Source organism: Phacochoerus africanus, chromosome 16, assembly GCF_016906955.1.
Source record: "Phacochoerus africanus isolate WHEZ1 chromosome 16, ROS_Pafr_v1, whole genome shotgun sequence".
Classification (NCBI taxonomy): Eukaryota; Metazoa; Chordata; class Mammalia; order Artiodactyla; family Suidae; genus Phacochoerus; species Phacochoerus africanus.
The window spans coordinates 18648957-18667119 of record NC_062559.1 but is presented as its reverse complement, the minus strand read 5'-3'; the positions used below and the strand labels follow the sequence as shown (position 1 = coordinate 18667119).

Here is an 18163-nt window from a genome sequence, read left to right as displayed (position 1 = left end):
TGAAATTTTTGTTTCTGAGTAAAGAATAGCTGGTATTTCTGAGAATAATGTTTCATGCAAATGTCTTACTAGAAATCATGTCTACTTTGGCTATATTCGTATCTGACATTTTTTAGTTTTGCATTTGAGTTATTAATTGGCTTTCTGCTTGTTACATAATAGGACGATTATCAGTTTTTCACAATAGCTTGTTTCTAAATATTTGGCTTTTTAAAATGTTTTTTAAGAGTACCAGACGGGGAGTTCCCATCGTGGCTCAGCGGTAATCCGACCAGGATCCTTGAGGACGCAGATTCGATCCCTTGCCTCGCTCAGTGGGTTAAGGATCTGGCTTTGTCTTGAGCTGTGGTATAGGTTGCAGATGAGGCTCAGATCTGACGTTGCTGTGGCTGTGGTATAGACCAGCAGCTGTAGCTCCGATTTGACGCCTAGCCTGGAAACCTCCATATGCTGCGGGGTGGCCGTAAAAAGCAAAAAAAAAAAAAAAAAAAAATCCAAAAAACCAGACATTACAAATTTGTTATCTAGGGAAGATTTTGTAGCTTTTTGCCAGATTTAGCCCAACACAAGCTCTGATTGCTTTTGGTCAAGTCTAAATATTTTCTGTGAAGACATTGCATTTGCCAACAGAAAATGGTAACCTGAGAGAAAGGAAAGTGAGTTCATAGAGAAGAGTTGTGTCTTCTCTTTGAAAACTAACACTTTTCTAGTTTTAATTAAGGAACAGAATGGGTAGCAAAAGTAATAAATGATGTTTTTGGATACAATCATTTAACTGTATTTGTAATTTCCAAACAGAATTTGTAGTTTCCTTCTCCTTAGTTCCTCAGTTTCACTTGCAGAAATAGTGAGGACTCTTGTCTTTAAAGAGCTACCCATTTTTGATGCTCCTTAAAGGGAGGTTTTAGAATTGCAGTTCAGCAAGCTTTGTCAAAAATGTATTTTGATTTTGTTTTGTTTTTCATGTTTAGTCTCCTACATATATACTCTCCCAGTACATAAGTCTTTTTTCCACACGCCCCCCCCCCCCTTTATCTCAGGGCTATTTTAGGGGAGAGAGGTTATTCTCTGGAAACTCAAGTTATAGAGGACAAGAAATCTAGGAGTAAGAAAAGACCAAATAATGAATATAGTCTCGCTTTTGCGTGGGTTATTACTATACGCTTTTATTTCAGTATAATTAGGATTCAGGTAGCTATTAGTGAAGAAATTGATTGGGATATTTTCTAGAGTTGTAGAATATATTCTATTCTTGTTTTTTATTTGCTTGTTAATGAGATTTTGCTTGAGATAAAAAGGAAGGAGATGATATTAAGAAAAATAGATCCTTTGGCTAGAGTTTACATTTCAAGAAGGCACATTGGCATAGCTAACATAGAGCACAAATGCAGACAGTTTGGGGTATTTTAAAAATCTTAAACATGGAAAACAACCTATAAGGAGTAAAAAAAAGTTTTGAAATTGACTTGTTATCTTTTGAAATTGACTTTTTATCTTTTCCTTTCCCCCCTTCTTCTAAAACTCTTTGGTATCATAAAATATTAAAGTTGAAAAAGACCTTGGAAATCATCTTGCTTTATCTTTTGCTGAATGTGGGAATCTTTTCCATAGTCGTGCTACAGTAAATCTTTTTTTTTTAACCTCTTTTAAAGAGATCTACTTTTTTTTTTTTTTGTCTTTTTGCCATTTCTTGGGCTGCTCCCATGGCATATGGAGGTTCCCAGGCTAGGGGTCTAATCGGAGCTGTAGCTGCCAGCCTACGCCAGAGCCACAGCAACGTGGGATCCGAGCCATGTCTGCAACCTACACCACAGCTCACGGCAATGCCGGATCGTTAACCCACTGAGCAAGGGCAGGGACCGAACCTGCAACCTCATGGTTCCTAGTCGGATTCGTTAACCACTGGGCCACGACGGGAATTCTGGTCTACTTATTTTAATCTAAGTTAATGGGCTGCTTATTTGTGGAGAGAGCTGTCAGATTATTTTTGGCTATAAGTGTTTCAAAGAGTTGCCTTAAATTCAGCTGCAACTTTATGGGTTTCTCCTAGTTGTGTCTTCTGATAGAATATGGAATAAATCTATTCCTTCCTCCATTTAACTACCCTTTGAAAACAATTATAACATTCTAGGTCTTTTTAATTTTTTAACTTGGGGTCCATAACTTCATGAGTCTGTGGATGATCCAGAAGGATTATATCATATTTAAAATTGTGAGCCTATATATGTATTTTTCTGGACTGAGAGCAATATGTTTTATTAGTTTCAATAGAACCTGATTCTCTACCGAAATTAATATGATAGACCTACTGGGATGGACCTGGTAATCTGCTTTTTGTTTTTATTTTTATTATTTTTAATAAGCTTGCAAATGAGCCAGCTAGTCCAGCATCTCAGGAACCATTGCACTAGGTAAGTTCTAAGATTCTTAGAGCATTTGATACCATTGAAAATTGTAGAATTTTTAGAGCTCTAGAGACCATCTAGTATACATATAGTTCGTAGCATATTTATAGTTAATTTTTCCCATCAAAAGATTAAGCTGGTCCAAAAGGGTGGGGTTTTTTTAATTTAAAACTTTATTTCAAGCTCTTAGCAGCCATTCATAAACATTAGGAATGTGATGATGCTGTTTTAAATCAGGAATATTCCTAGGATTTTTGTTTGTTAGATCCAGAGTTAATATATTAATCTAACACAGGTTTATGAATTACAGTACCTTTTTTTTTTTTTTGCGTTTTAGGGCCTCACCTACAGCATATGGACGTTCCCAGGCTAGGGGTCGAATCGGAGCTACAGCTGCCGGCATACACCACAGCCACAGCAATACAGGATCTGAGCCCAGACTGTGCCGGCGACCTACACCACAGCTCACGGCAATGTCGTAACCTTAACCCACTGCGCGAGGCCAAGGATCAAACCTGAATCCTCATGGATCCTAGTCAGATTACTTAACTGCTGAGCCATGAAGGGAACTCCCAATTACAGTACTTTTTCATTATTTTTTACTCTGTAAAAATTTTAGCCTATTTTTTTTTTATTCTTTGCTTTTTTGTTTTCGTTTTTATTTTTATTTTTTTGGCCTTTTTAGGGCTGTGCCCATGGCATATGGAAGTTCCCAGGCTAGGGATTGAATTGGACCTGCAGCTGCCAGCCTAGGCCACAGCAATACCAGATCTGAGCCATGTCTGCAACCTACACTGCAGCTTACAGCAATACTGGATCCTTAATCCACTGAGCGAGGCCAGAGATCTAACCCGAGTCCTCGTAGATGCTAGTCCGGTTCATTACTGTTGAGCCACAATGGGAATTCCTGTTTTTGTTAACTTTATGGCTGCACCTACAGCATATGGAGGTTCCTGGGCCAGGGACTGAATCTGAGCCACAGCTGCCATCTACACAGCAGCTGCTGCTGCAATGCCGGATCCTTTTACTTCACAGGGCTGGGAATTGCACCTCTGCTGTGGCCTTAGCCACTGCAATCAGATTCTTAACCCACTACACCATGGCAGGAACTCCTGTTTTTATTCTCTCTAAAGAAGGATAGTATAGCTTAGAATTCCGTCATTTATAAACACTGGTTTCAATATCACATCTACCTTTTGGAACAGTTTGAGCCTGATATAGCTCCTCCTGTGCTCCTTTCCTCCCCCAAAGATGGAACGCTTCACCTAGCAAGGCTGTTTTTTCAGCAAAGTAGCATTTGAATAACTAGTGATATAAACCAGAACAACAAAGAGAAGCTTAAGATTTGGAGATGTCTTTTAATGTGCTGTGATCACTTCATTTTTATAGAAAGAAAGAAGTCTATGTTAGGCCTACCTTTTGCTACAAATGTTAGAGGAGGAATGTCAGAAGAGACAAGAGTCAAGTGAAGGAAAACAGAAAAAAATGAAGCAGGGCAGGGGAAATAAACATGTTTTAATGACCAACAGAAGTGACAAGCAACAGAAAGGCAAGAACCAGCAATTTTCATTCATTTACCATTTATTTATCTCTTAGTGCTAAAATTTGGGTTGTTTTGGTTTTCTGAGTTCCTTGTGTTTACGAAGTTTCAGATTAGCTTGCAAAAATGGCAGATGGGGTTTTGATAGTGGTTCCTCAATTCTCTTTTCTATCTGAACTTTTGAAAATGCATCCCACCTCTTTTTCCTTCTATACTAATTTCTTGCCTCCATCTTTTAGATTATTAATTTAGTTTGTTCTTTATATTTTTTCAGTCCTTAATTAGGTTTGTAGTTCAGTGATGAAAATTTAATTTCTAAGAATCCCAGTTTATTTCTTTTTTAATAAATGTATTATCATCTTGCATATCTCAGATTATTAATTGTACTTAATCTAAGGTTAACTCCCTTTGTTTGGGAGTTCTGTTTGTCACATTAATACTTCTTTTTCTTGTTTTGAATTTTGGTTTTGTGCTCATTCATCTTTATTTGAGAGTCCTTGTTAGCCTTCGTATGAATGTTACATCTGTTTATTGGTATCCACTGATTGTGCATAGAGGTGAAATGTGCTAAGATAAGAGTATATTAAATGCCAGTTTTCTTTACTGTCTGTCTCCTCTTTTGCCTCAGGTTTAGTATCTACTCAGGGCTCTGTCCTGTCTTTCTGATCCAAGTATTTATACCTATTGTTTCTACCTGGGGAATGACACTTTTCTTGTTTGATCCATACCTCAATTCTATAATGCTTGAACCAAAATGGTAAATGGTGAGAGAGGTTGACCCGTTTTGTAATTTCTGTGCTCTCCCCTAACAAGTCATGCTGTAAATTCTATAAATTATTTTACTTCTTTCTGCTGTCTTCTACCTCTGGGCTTAGTTTACTGTGAGGGCTGTTCAGACCACTTGCAGTAACCCTTTACTCTGGGTTTACTCTGTGATTTCCTCCTTTAAGCTGATTCAATCAGCTTTTCATCTTTCAGTGATTTACTAAGAACATTTCTGGCTTTCTTTTGGTTACAGATTTTCTTTAAATTTTTTTTAATTATTATTTTTGAGGCTTTGAGGGGAGGGGAGCTTGCTTACAGAGCTCTCAGCCTACCGTCTTGATTGTCTATGACTATGTCATATGTATAGTGAAAGAAAAAAAGAAAAAAATTTAAGCTAGCAAAAAATATCAATGAACTGATTGAAGAAATTGTTTTTTGGTTTTGTTTTGAGGAGTAGAAGTGATTACAAATGAAGATTGGCATTCAAATATATAAAAATTATAGCTTCAATGAATAAGACTTCAGGAATATTTTTACATGAAATTGGAAATGCATATATTTGCTGTATTGCTGGTTTCTCTTTTTTTCTGCTCTTTGACTGAAGGAAGAAAACATGGGTTCTGAAGTTAGTGCCTACTTTGCGTGAATAATCTCCATAGAGTCAACATTAGCTTATGCCTGTGACAGACTTATGTTGTTACTGAGAGAGAAACAGGCCAAAGATGTTTGACAGTGCTCTGAGAAAACATCAAAAAGGATTTTTGATTATAGTTTTGGTTCAGTAATTTCAATATTACTCTCTCACTGTTATTCTAAATTTGTTTTATATTTTTACATTTTAAAATACATCTTAGAATTTTGGCATTTTATAAAAGGGGTGGTAATCCTCAACCCAAATCATAACCACTGTTAACACTTTGGTATGTTTCTTTACAGTATTTTCTTATTATAGCTTCAAAAATATATATAATATGGTATTGTTTTTCTTCCAGTCCAAAAGTAATGCCTAACTCAAAGTTTGGAATGCTTGGAAAATAAAGACCAGCACTAAGGAGAAAAAAACAAAATCACTCATAATAACTGCCCAGAGATAACCACTATTAAAATTTGATGTATATCCTTCCTGTATTTTTCATGGATATATACAAATACTTTTTTCTTTGTTAATACGGTATCATACTCTACTACTGTTTTGTACCTTGCACCTTTCATTTGCAATGTATTGTGAATGTTTTCTTATGTTAGTAAATATCCTTATATATACTTTTATTGGTGTGTAGAATATGAATATATTTAAGTATGTTTATTTAGCATACTTAACCATCTCCCTATCATTGGCCATCGAAAGTGTTTCTGATTCTTTACCATTATAAATAATATCATAGTGAGTATCTTTGTCCATACATCTTTCCATGCATCTATGATTGTTTCTTTAGGAATAAATTCCTAGAAGTGGAATAGCTGGGTCAAAGGGTATGTACATTTTAATGCTTTTTTGATACATAAAAATGTCAAATTTTAAGCTAATCCCTTGTTATATTCTGTCTTGTATTGCTATATGATTGTTTTATGTGTCTGTCTTGTCTCCCTAATTAGAATATAAGCTTCTTGAGGGCAAGGGAAGTTCCTTATACATCTTATGTATCCTTTGATAATGTGGTTTACAATGTTGGACTTACAAGTCATTGACAAATACTATAATGATTTAATACTGTGGCTCTCCAGTTTTTGGATGTCATAAATCTATAAACAAAAACAACAACAAATATATATATATATAAAAATTTTTGAGACTATACTATGCTTGCAAATTTTCTATTTTTCCAAGGAAGAATATTAAAAAATAAAATCAACTACCATTTCCTGTCACCTTCATCTTATAAAATAGAAGAATATTTTATAACAGAAGTTTCTAATTTCCGAAAAAAGGCCAGGCTTTTATTTATTTAAAATTAAAAAATTTTTTGTTTAAATTTTGGACCCACCCACAGCATGTGGAAGTTCCTGGGCCAGGGATTGAACCTGCACTGCAATTGCGACCTGCACCACAACAGCAGATCCTTAACCTGCTGTGCCACAAAGGAACTTCTAAGGACAGACTTTTTTTTAATGCCCATACCTGCAGTATATGGGAGTTCCTGAGCCCAGATCACAGCTGTGATATGTGCTGCAGCTACAGCAATGCTGGATCTTTTAAACCACTGCACCAGGCTGGGGCTGGTACCCATGCCTCTGCAGTGACCTGAGACGCCACAGTCATATCCTTAACCCACTGTGCCACAGCAGGTACTCCATCCAAGGACAGGCTTTTAATTTTGTTATTTATTTATTTGTTTGTTTGTTTGTTTCTATAATTTTTTAGGGCTGCACCCATGGCATATGGAGGTTCCCAGGCTAGGGGTTGGATTGGAGCTGTAGCTGCTGGCCTATACCAGAGCACAGCAATGCCAGATCCAAGCCACATCTCCACCCTACACCACAGCTCATGGCAATGCCGGGTCTTTAACCCGCTGACCGAGGCCAGGGATTAAGCCCATGTCCTCATGGATACTAGTTGGGTTCATTACCACTGAGCCATGATGGGAACTCCAAGGACAGACTTTTAAATGGAACATTTTAGCTTTTTAAAAAACTCACTGCCAAAATAAATAAATAAATAAATAAATAAATAAAAATAAAAATAAAAAACTCACTGCCTTGTCCATGTTTTTCTTATTTTGTGTTGGACTGGTAAGTCTTCACCTTAGTCTTACAGTGATCTGTAGACCAACATTTGGGAGCTACTGATTTTAAAAGACTTAAAGGATTAACAGATAAACCCTTTTGCAAAGTAAATAATTCTTCCCGTTGCCCACAGTCTCTCTTTTCCATGTTATTAAGTATACATGTGCAGGCAATGCCATTTCACTACACACAATTTGTGTATTTCTTTGTACAAATACTACAGTAAACAAACCAGATCTTGTTGAACATGTAAGTGTATTTCCAGTTGCCAAAACCATACGCTTTCTAAGGAATTTGACACAGGTTAAGTGTGGTGTAGTACAAAGAAGGCAGGTGTTAGAATCAGACAGCCCAGGCTTGACTCCTGGTTCTGGCATTAAGTCACTTTAACTTTCCTTTAGCTTCCTTATTTGTAAAACTAAGGTGATAATACCTTCATCAAAGTGTTTTTATAGCCCCTGTTAGAGCAATTGCTTCACTGGAATGTAATTATTTGTTTAAGCATCTGCCTTCCTTACAAGAAAGGAAGTTTTAGGATAGGAGTCCTATCCTTCTTTGGCTACTGAAGCCTAGCCCTTGGGCTCAGGGCATAGCAGGTGCTTGATGAAATGACTGTTGAATCCATAGAGGGTTATTGGAGGATCAAATGAGGTAATATGTGTAGAAGCTCTTTGTAAACTTTAAATTCTATACCAATAGTAATTGTTTTAATTGCCTGTAAGAACTGTCTTTGGGAGCTATCAAACCTTTGGGAAGAAAGAAAATTATCCCATTTAACAGTTCTATTATGCTTCACATTTTTCTTCTATTGTATAAGGAAACGAGTTTTAATTGGGGTTAATATGCAGTTAATTTACTTCCTGGGGAGGCAGAAGAATTTCTCTTTTTTCCAACCCCAGTGGAAGTGTCAAGGTATTAAATGTTTTTTTTTTTTTTTGGTTGCTAACATAAAATTTTAATTATAGAAAGATCAGCGTATTTCATATTTAAAGAATGGTACCCATTGCTTTATCCTCTTAACTGTATAACTGATAAAAAGAATGCCAAACCTGGAAGAGAACAGGAGCTATGTTTAGTCAGAGCTCCCTTTTTTAACATTCACTGACTTTTAAAAATGTCATAGTTTCTAATCTGTTTATAAAGCTCCTGGTGAATTTTTGCCACAAGATGGCATTGGTGATTACTGAATGCATATTCTTTTGAACCAGAATTCCAAAAACTGGTGCACATAATTATTTGTATTCCTTTGAGGATGAGTTGAAAACCTTCATCACTGTTTATATATTAATTTAATTTTGTTTTGACTTACAAAACAGGGTTAAATGCTACTTTACATCACTTCTTTCTGTATTCAAGTATTGTTTTGTTTCCTGTTTTTCTGTCTTTATAACTACAGTAACTATGTATTATTTGCCATGTGTTGTATGTGTCTGACTTATTGCTGATAATTGTGGTAACAGGTAAGAAGAAAATACGATGGGACCCAGTTAGGAGGCGCTTCATTCAGTCCTGTCCCATCATAAGGATCCCTAACAGGTTTTTGAGAGGTGGGTGATAACTAGCAAGAGATCTGTGCTTAAAATGGGTTAAAGGGAACTTTGAATGAATTTTCTAAACTCAAAACTCTGGTTTTTAAAAATTGTCTTAATCAGCTAAAGTTGGATCAAGGAAAGTCTAGGACCTAATTTTAAACCTACGTTTTATATTGACCACTGTTGGAATTGTAATGATACATTTTAGGGAGTCAGAATCACTTAATGTGTATTAGATGGTAGAAATAAATCATCTCACAGATATCAGATTTATTCTACTGTAACCATATTAAAAAGAACTTTGAATAATTTATAAAATATGGGTATGGGAAAGAATTTTCTAAATATAATTTTAAGGAAGAGATAAAAATCAATTTATGTGGCAATAAAATTAAAAACCTCTTATAACAAAAACCATGAATGAAAAGATAAAGAGGGAGTTCCCATTGTGGCTCAGTGGTTAATGAACCTGACTAGTATCCATGAGGACGAGGGTTCAATCCTTGGCCTTGCTCAATGGGTTAAGGATCAGGTGTTGCCGTGAGCTGTGGTGTAGGTCACAGCCTCGCCTTGGATCCTGCATTGCTGTGGCTGTGCTATATGCTGGCGGCTACAGCTCCTACTTGACTTCTAGCCTGGGAACCTCCATATGCCACAGGTGTGGCCCTAAAATGACAAAAGACAAAACAAACAAAAAAAACACGTATAACATATGGTTAATTTCACAAATATATAAAGAGCTCTTATAAATCAGTAGTTTAAAAGCAAATATCCACTAGACAAATAGATAAAAGAACATGAATAATCAATTTGTAAAAAGAAAGTTCAGTAAATATGAAAAAATATTTGTTTCCACTATTGTCATAAACAAATTAAAATAATATATTTCCTATTATGTTGGCAAAGACTAAAATAAGAATACGCAGTGCTGGAAAGGGTATTGTAAAGTGTTGCTCATATATTGAAGGAAGTGTAGATTTAACACAGCCTTTCTGGATTTAATTTGGCAGTATGTATCAGAAGCTTTAAAAATGTTTACATCCTTGACCTAGTAATTCTTACTTTTAGAAATGTTGCATTCTTTCTATTTTTAAATTTTTTTCTAGTAAAAATACTCCTTACTGAGAAAAATCTCAGAAGAGGGATGAAAACTCTGGTTCACACTATTTTTCTAGATAGAACAAATAGTCAGATAAGTACACTTAATTTAGACCTTATTATTTATAAGCCAGTATATCTAATTTTGACTGAAGATATTATTTACCAAAAAAAAAAAAAAGAGAGAGAGACTAGGAAAAAAATATACTGCAGTAGCTAGAAATGTTTCTATACCTAGTGCCTAACCTATTTTTAGCAGCTGAGTTCCATAGCGTGACAAAAATAAAATCTAGCCTAAATGGGTCAAGATAAAATACTTAGGGTGCTCTCCTCCCTTTTAGCATAAATAATTTTGTTGATAGAAACTGAGATAATTTTAGTGCTATGTGACCAAAAAAAAAAAAAAAAAAATTCTGCATGTGTGGCCAAGCAGTGGTCTAATTCCATAACATTTTTCTATAACATTTTTTTCTATTTAAAAATTAAAAAGCTAATTTATTTACAGTGAGAAAGCTAACTTTGACTAAATTTGAGTATAATTAAGAAATTGTTTAATTAGGATAGAATTCAATATACTATCAATTTAGTACAAATATAAACATAAAAAACAAGGGAAATAGTGAAATAATTTTATATCTGGGCAGTGGGATTTTATTTTATTTTGTGTGTTCTCTGTTTTTCAATATTTTAAGCATGGACAAAAGAGACTAGCACAGGTAAGTTTCGTACCTCTGGTGGTTTTTGTAAGCCCTCTATTGCCACAAACTGTGGCTGAGGAAGACGGTCTCTGGCAGTGCTGAGAAGAGGGCGGTGGGAGTAACCTCAGCACTGGCAACATCGAGATCCCCATGGACCGCTTCTAAATCAACGGCCTTCTCTTAGTTCTCATCTTCTTTGACCTGTTTGTAGTGTTTGATCTGTTGACCACCTGCACCTTCTTAAATTTCTCTTCTTTTGGGTTACTTTGCTGTACAATCTGAGATGTTTTCTTCCTACCTCTTTGACTGTTCATTCTGTTGCCTTCACAAGCTTCTTTCTTCCTACTCACAAAGATGGATATTGCTCCAGTGTTCTGTCCTCTCCATTATCTCCTTTGGTTATCTCATCAGATTTCAGACTTAACTAACCTCGTTCGTTCGTTCATTCTTTCATTCTTTCAGTATTTCTTGATTGCCTCCTGTGTAACAGGCTTTGTGCTAACTCAGTGATCTAGATAATAGAGGTTCGGAAACAATTATAGAGTAATTTGCGTGTAATTCTTTGTGATCAGTGTCCTGATGAGGAGCGTTCAGAAGAGGTACCTGACTCTGCTTGTGGGGAAGACAGAGGAAGAGCAGTAGCCGTCAGGGTGACTTTTCAGAAGAGGTGTACTTTAAGTCCGAGTAGGAGTTAGCAGGGGAGGGTTGGAACATCTCAAACCACAGGGACCAGGTAGCTTGAGTAAAGGCAATTAGACAAAACAGAGCATGGTCTTGCAGAAAACTGTAGGAAGTTCGGCTGAGTGGGAAAGAATGCGGAAAGCAGCAGCTGGAGAAGGCCCAGACCAAGTGGAACACCACCTAAGGGGAGTTTTCGGGATCTGTTTATTTAATTAGTGAAGAAATTTAATCGAAAGACCAGTTACGAGGTTATTACAGTTATCAAGGTGAGAAATCATGGAAGCTGCAAGTAAGGTAGTTAAGTAGGAATAGAGAGTAGGGACTTGATTTAAAATATAAGAAAGTGGAATTAGGTGAGACTTGATGACCAGTTGAAGAGGAGGAGGGAAGAGTCAAGAAAGCATCCAGCTTTCTGTGTGGACCATTTTCTCTTTTGCAGGTGTTATATAGATGGATGGAAGGGGAGACGCAGGGAAAAGATGATGAAGATGACCAATAGAGCATAGCCTTGAACATTCTGTCTAAGAGCTATTTCCAGGGACATCTCCTTGGAAAGCCTGCCTTTTTGTTCTGATGGCACCCTCTGTGTACCTGCCTGTATCGTAGCACCTATCACACTGAATTATAATCTTTGTTTACTTGTTTGTGCCTGCCTGCCTGCCGTAGACTGTAAGCTCTGTAAGGGCAGGGACAGTGGAACACTACCTTTCATTTCTTTATCTCCAGTTTGTAGCATAGTGCATGTAGTAGGTCTGTCATATGTATCTGAATTGAATTATTTGTAAGGCCACTGTCAGGGAATAGGATGGGACTGAAACGTTAGTACATTCTCAACTTCTCTCTGGTGGTGGTGACAGTAAACTAACGAGCTGCTGTTAGAATATGAAAATGCTGTTAGTATTTCCTTAGATTAAAACAACAACAACAACAAAAACAAAAACCAGTTGGAGTTTTGGAGTTCCCACTGTGGCTCAACAGGATTGGCAGTGTCTTGGGAGCACTGGGACCCAGGTTTGATCCCCCACCCAGCACAGTGAGTTGAGGGTCCTGCGTTGCCACAGCTGCAACTTGGGTCACAACCAAAGCTCAGCTCTATCTGATCTCTGACTTGGGAACTCTGTATGCCTTGGGGTAGGGGTGCAAGAAAAAAAAAACCTCATCTATACTTTTGAAATTGCCACTTTCAAGCCTCCTTTCAAGCTCCTTTTGGAACTCCTACATATTACCTCTTTTGATTCTAATTAAACAGTTTCATAAAGCTCATTTTCTGTTGTTAGATTCATTCACTGGATCCTTTCATTAGACCCTACATCTTCTCTAAAAGGTATTTCTACCCATTAAAAGTGTGGTGTGAAAACTGTGTGGATGGACCAGTGATGGACCAATTACACCCACTTACCCGCCTATATTCTCAGATATTATTGAAAATGACAAAACAGACATACAAAAAAGAATGAATCATAATTGTATCGAAAACCATAAAAGGGAGACTTTGAAGCCAGATTTTCTATGTCTGAATCCAGGCTTTGCGATTTAACAAATGTATGACTTTGGGCAAGTTTCTTATTCTTTTTTTTTTTCCACTTCAATTTCCTTATCTGTAAAATTAGAATGATGATAATAGTATCAACCTCCTACCATTGTTGTATCAAGAGAGGTAATATGTGCAAAGCACTCAGAGGAGTTTTTACACTTAGTCAGTGTTGAATTAATGTTAGCTGCTGTCATTCTTGCTATTGTTTTAATACCAGAACATTTGAGGAATTTCAGAGTAATAGAAAGCAGTTGAAATTATAATGATGGAGAACCCAGAATAGAATAAAACGCAACCCCAAACAGGTACTTCTGCTGCATGCTAGAAGTCAGAGAATTTCTTTTTTTGGCAAGTACCTACAGCATGTGTAAGTTCTTGGGCCAGGGATTAAACCCACAACACTCAGTGACCTAAGCCAGAGCAGTGACAGCACTGGATCCTTAATCCATGAGGCCACCAGGGAACTCCCAAGAGTTTCTTAATAGAGCCCCTTTTCTTTTCTTTCTTTTTTTTTTTTTTTTTTTTTTTCCTTTTTAGGGCCACATCTGTGGCATAAGGACCTTCCCAAGCTAGCGGTCTGATTGGAGTTGTGGCTGCCAGCCTCCACCACAGCTGTAGCAACACAGGATCCAAGCCACACCTGCAACCTACACTGCAGCTTGTGGCAATGCTGGATCCTTAATCCACTGGTTAAGGCTAGGTATTAAACCCACATCCTCATGGCTACTAGCGGGGTTCTTAACCTGCTGAGCAACAGTGGGAACTCACTAGAAGCCCTTTTCTGAAACTCTAAGGTAGAATTAGTAAGTGTAGGAGGAAGGAGCATATTGGGGGAAAATGGAACATTGGGGCAACTAATTAAGGGACTATCTTCAAAACTGTTGTTTCCCTTACTCCTCCTCTCCCTCCCTGGCAATGAATGGCATTGGTTCCAAGATAAAGCTCTGAGAAAAGCTCTTTAAGCAGAGTAGGGGATCTGTTGGGGGATGGGTTGAGCAGGCAGTGGCAGTGGAGAAAGTGTAGGCCAAAACAGAGCTTTAGGTAATGGAACTCCTCAGTAGATTGGATGAGGAGGGTGGAATGGAGGCAAGAGAAGAAAGTGAGATCCACCAAGGATTGATGTACTTTAAATGATTATACTGCATCAAAATGCAGCCTTCCTTATTTTGGCAAAACTGCTTTTTCTTTCCTTGTAAGGAGAAACCTGTCTGTCAGTGTACCACTTACCTGCAGAGACCTACAACCAAACATCTCCTATTTGGAGGTTTGGAAACAAGAGTAATACAACTGTTGAGGAAATCCATATCTGGTAACAATACTAATCAGTGTATTCCTTCATTTATTAGTATGAATAAGTGATCCAGGCTCAACGGGCATTTGAGGAAAACTAGACTTGAAAGAGGATGACTAAGATGAATAAATGAAACAGCTGACCATGGTGGAAACAAAGATACTAAGGAAGCAGAATGAAAGTTGAGGATGTTCTGGTCACAGCAGGTTTCCTCAGAGTCAGGAGTGAATTGGGTTAAGATGAAGAATAAAAAGTCAAGTGCCTTGCAGAAAAAAGGAATGATTAAATGATTAGTTCCATATTGAAATTTGATGGCTGAAATAAAGATACAGTTGGAACGTTAAATTTAAGATAAACCAATTTTTAGGAAAATAAAATAGAGGAAATTTATAGACCATAAAACGAGAGGACAAAAGAGAAAGTAGATGAGGAAAGTTCTACTTTGAGGATAGATCTAAATGATCCAATATCCACTTAATAGAATTACATGAGGAATGAAAATGGAAGGGAAAAAGTAAAGAATATTTCCCCATGCCGAAGAAAGACTGTGAGTTTTCAAGTATAAAGGGCCCACCAAGGAACAAGCTAGAAAAATGTAAGAACAAAAAGCATCTATCTATATATTACATAATTACTTATGAGTCCAGGGATAGAAAAGCAGGCTACATAGAAAGACTCAGAACTAAGAGTCAGACTGGTGTTGGATTTCTCACCTGCAGCATGGTTTGCTAGAAGATAAGTGTCTTCAGTATTCTGAGGGGAAATTATTTTGAACCCAGAACTCACCCTCACTAATGTTTAAACGGGGGTCAGAGTAAACAAGAACTCTGAAACACACCCTTTCTGCAAAATTATTTGAAGAGGTATTCCCAGTAAAATGAAAAATCCAAGAAAGAGGAAAGTTTGGACCCTTCAAGAAGCTATAGTGTGCAAAGATACCAGTAGAACTTAAGAATTGGGTCTGGGAGTTCCTGTTGTGGCTCAGTGGTAACAAAGCCAACTAGTATCCATGAGGACGGGGATTCAGTCCCTGGCCTCGCTCAGTGGGTTAAGGATTCGGTGTTGCTGTGAGCTGTGGTGTAGGCCAGCAGCTACAGCTCTGATTAGACCCCTATCCTGGGAACTTCCATATGCCGAGGGTACGGCCCTAAAAAAAAAAGTGGCCTCTAAGTACGTGGACTGTGAAGCCTCATATATTTATTAAGAAAAGATTTCTAAATGTATAGAAGGATAAATATAAACATGGTATATATGTGTGTGTGTATAAAACATTCTGTAACATCTCAGATGACAGGTTATGGAGATAGGAAAAAAGTAAAATGTGCTTAAGATCTTACAGTTTTTTGTTGTAGAGTTTATAGTATATGCTTATTAAAAATCAAATAATATTAGGAGTTCTCTTGTGGTTAACGATCCATCATTGTCTCTGTAGTGACTTGGTTTGCTGCTGTGGCACAGGTTCAGTCCCTGGTCCAGGAGCTTCCATGTGCTATGGGCATGGCCATGGCCAAAAAATAATTCAAATAATATAGAATTATATAGTGGAAAATGAATGTCCTTATTTCAAACATATGTAATGAATTTGTACAAATCAATAAAACATCTCAATAGGAGAATGAGCAGGCCCTTCCCCAAAGGAACAGTCCATTTGACCAATAAACATGAAAAGGTGCTCAATTTCATTCATAGGTGAGAAATGCATGAAACCACATTGTTGGAGTTGCCATTGTGGCTCAGTAGGTAACAAACCTGACTAGTACCCACGAGGACGCAGGTTCAGTCCCTGGCCTTGCTCAGTGGGTCAAGGATCCGGCATTGCCGTGAGCTGTGGTGTAGGTCACAGACATAGCTCAGATCTAGTGTTGCTGTGGCTCTGGCGTAGGCTACAGCTCTGATTTGACCCCTAGCCTGGGAACTTCCATATGCCATGGGTGTGGCCCTAAAAAAGACAAGGAAAAAAAAAAAAAAAGAAAAGAAACCACAAGTCTACAAACCCAAAGGAATCGCTAAGTTAAAAAAAGACTTGTATGGAGTTCCCACTGTGGCACAATGGGTTAATGATCCAGCTTGTCTCTGTGGAAGTGCCAGTTCAGTCCCCAGCCTGGCACAATGGGTTAAGGATCTGGCATTGCTGCAGCTGTGGTTGTAGGTTGCAGCTGTAGCTCAGATTCAATCCTTGACCCGGGACCTTCCATATGCCACGGGGGCTGCTGAAAAAGAAAAGAAAAAGAAAAAAGACATGATACTAATGCTAAATATTTTGTAAACAGTTTGACCCTATCTAGTAATGATAAAGATTTCCATATATTATGACTCAGAAATTCCATTTCTACTTTTATAGCCAACAAATATGGGCCCCTATGCATCTGAAAACATGGTCAGAAATGCTTATAGCAGCATTAAGAGCCACTAAACAACCCAAATGTCCATCCACACAACATGGACTGGATGAATTTTGTGGTATATATTCGTACAAAGAAAATACTATTTGGCAATGGAATGAACAGACCACCTCTAACCCCAACATTACGGATAAATTTCAGAAACATAATGGTGAAAGAATGATCCCAGAAAGAAAACATAATATATCATTCTATACAAATACCCTTCAAAACTAGACCAAAATAAACAGTGTTGTTTAGGAATGTGTACTTAGGTATAATAAAGCTATTAAAGGAAACCAGGTTTTATGATTGCCATAAAAATCAGGAAATAGGTTTCCTCTAGAAGTGAAGGAGGGAGGGGGTTGTGATCAAGAGGGGCAGATAATGGGGCATAAGTGTGCTGCTAATATTCCACTTTTGATAATTTGTTAAACTATACATATATAGTTATATATGAGCCTATAAATGTGTTGTATTTCAGGAGTTCTTGTTGTGGCACAGTGGTTAACGAATCTGACTAGGATCCATGAGGTTATGGGTTCGATCCCTGGCCTTGCTCAGTGGGTTAAGGATCTGACATTGCTGTGAGCTGTGGTGTAGGTTGCAGATGCAGCTCAGATCTTGCATTTCTGTGGCTGTGGTGTAGGCTGGTGGCTACAGCTCCGATTAGACCCCTAGCCTGGGAACCTCCATAAGCCAAGGGTGCGGCCCTAGAAAAGCCAAAAAGAAAAACGTGCTATATTTCAAAACAAAAGATTAAAATTTAAAAAGCAAGGTGTCAGTTTTCTTTTGAGGCTCAGTGGGTTAAGGATCTGGCGTTGTTGCTGCAGCAGCTTGGGTTGCTGCTGTGGCATGGGTTTGATGCCTGGCCTGGGAACTTCTGCATGCTGCAGGTACAGCCAAAAAAAAAAGGGTTCTGTCGTGGCACAGCAGAAAGGAATCCGACTAGGAACCATGAGGTTGTGGGTTCGATCCCTGGCCTTGCTCAGTGGGTTAAGGATCCAGCGTTGCCGTGAGCTGTGGTGTAAGTCAAAGACCCAGCTTGGATCCCGAGTTGCTGTGGCTGCGGTGTAGACCAGCAGCTGTAACTCCAATTCAACCCCTGGCCTGGGAACCACCATGTGCCATGGGTGCGGCCCTAAAAAAAAGCAAAGTCCTATTCGCATTTTCACTCCTCACCTACCTTATTCTCCTTTCCAGAAGTAAACACTGTTAATAGCCAAATTTCTTTCCAGACTGCTTTACTCTTAATATTGTTAGTGAAATAAAAATTTATGGGTTTTAAAAAAATTTTACTCTTAATATTGTTAGTGAAATAAAAATTTATGGGTTTTAAATTTATGGGCAGCTCCCGCGGCATATGGAGGTTCCCAGACTAGGGGTAATAGTAGATCTTACTAGAAAAAAAGAAAGGGGAAAAAAGAAAGTTTGATCAATTCAGTAAAATTAGAAAAGTGTGAGTAGTATCAAGTTCTGCCTACTGGTCCGGGATGGGAACCAGCTGGCCCAGT

At 37.7% G+C, this 18163-nt stretch overlaps 1 protein-coding gene across 2 annotated transcripts in view; it reads left to right on the top strand.

The window, feature by feature from the left end:
- KLHDC10 (kelch domain containing 10) overlaps nucleotides 1-18163 on the top strand; it is a 55732-nt gene that overhangs the window by 13910 nt on the left and 23659 nt on the right. The window contains exon 2 of one of the 2 annotated variants that reach the window (XM_047763142.1): nucleotides 8895-8981. The exons of the other annotated variant lie outside the window; for it this stretch is intronic. Within the exon in view, the coding sequence (XP_047619098.1) occupies nucleotides 8895-8981 (87 nt within the window). The remainder of the gene's footprint in view (nucleotides 1-8894; nucleotides 8982-18163) is intronic. 2 annotated transcript variants of the gene reach the window in all.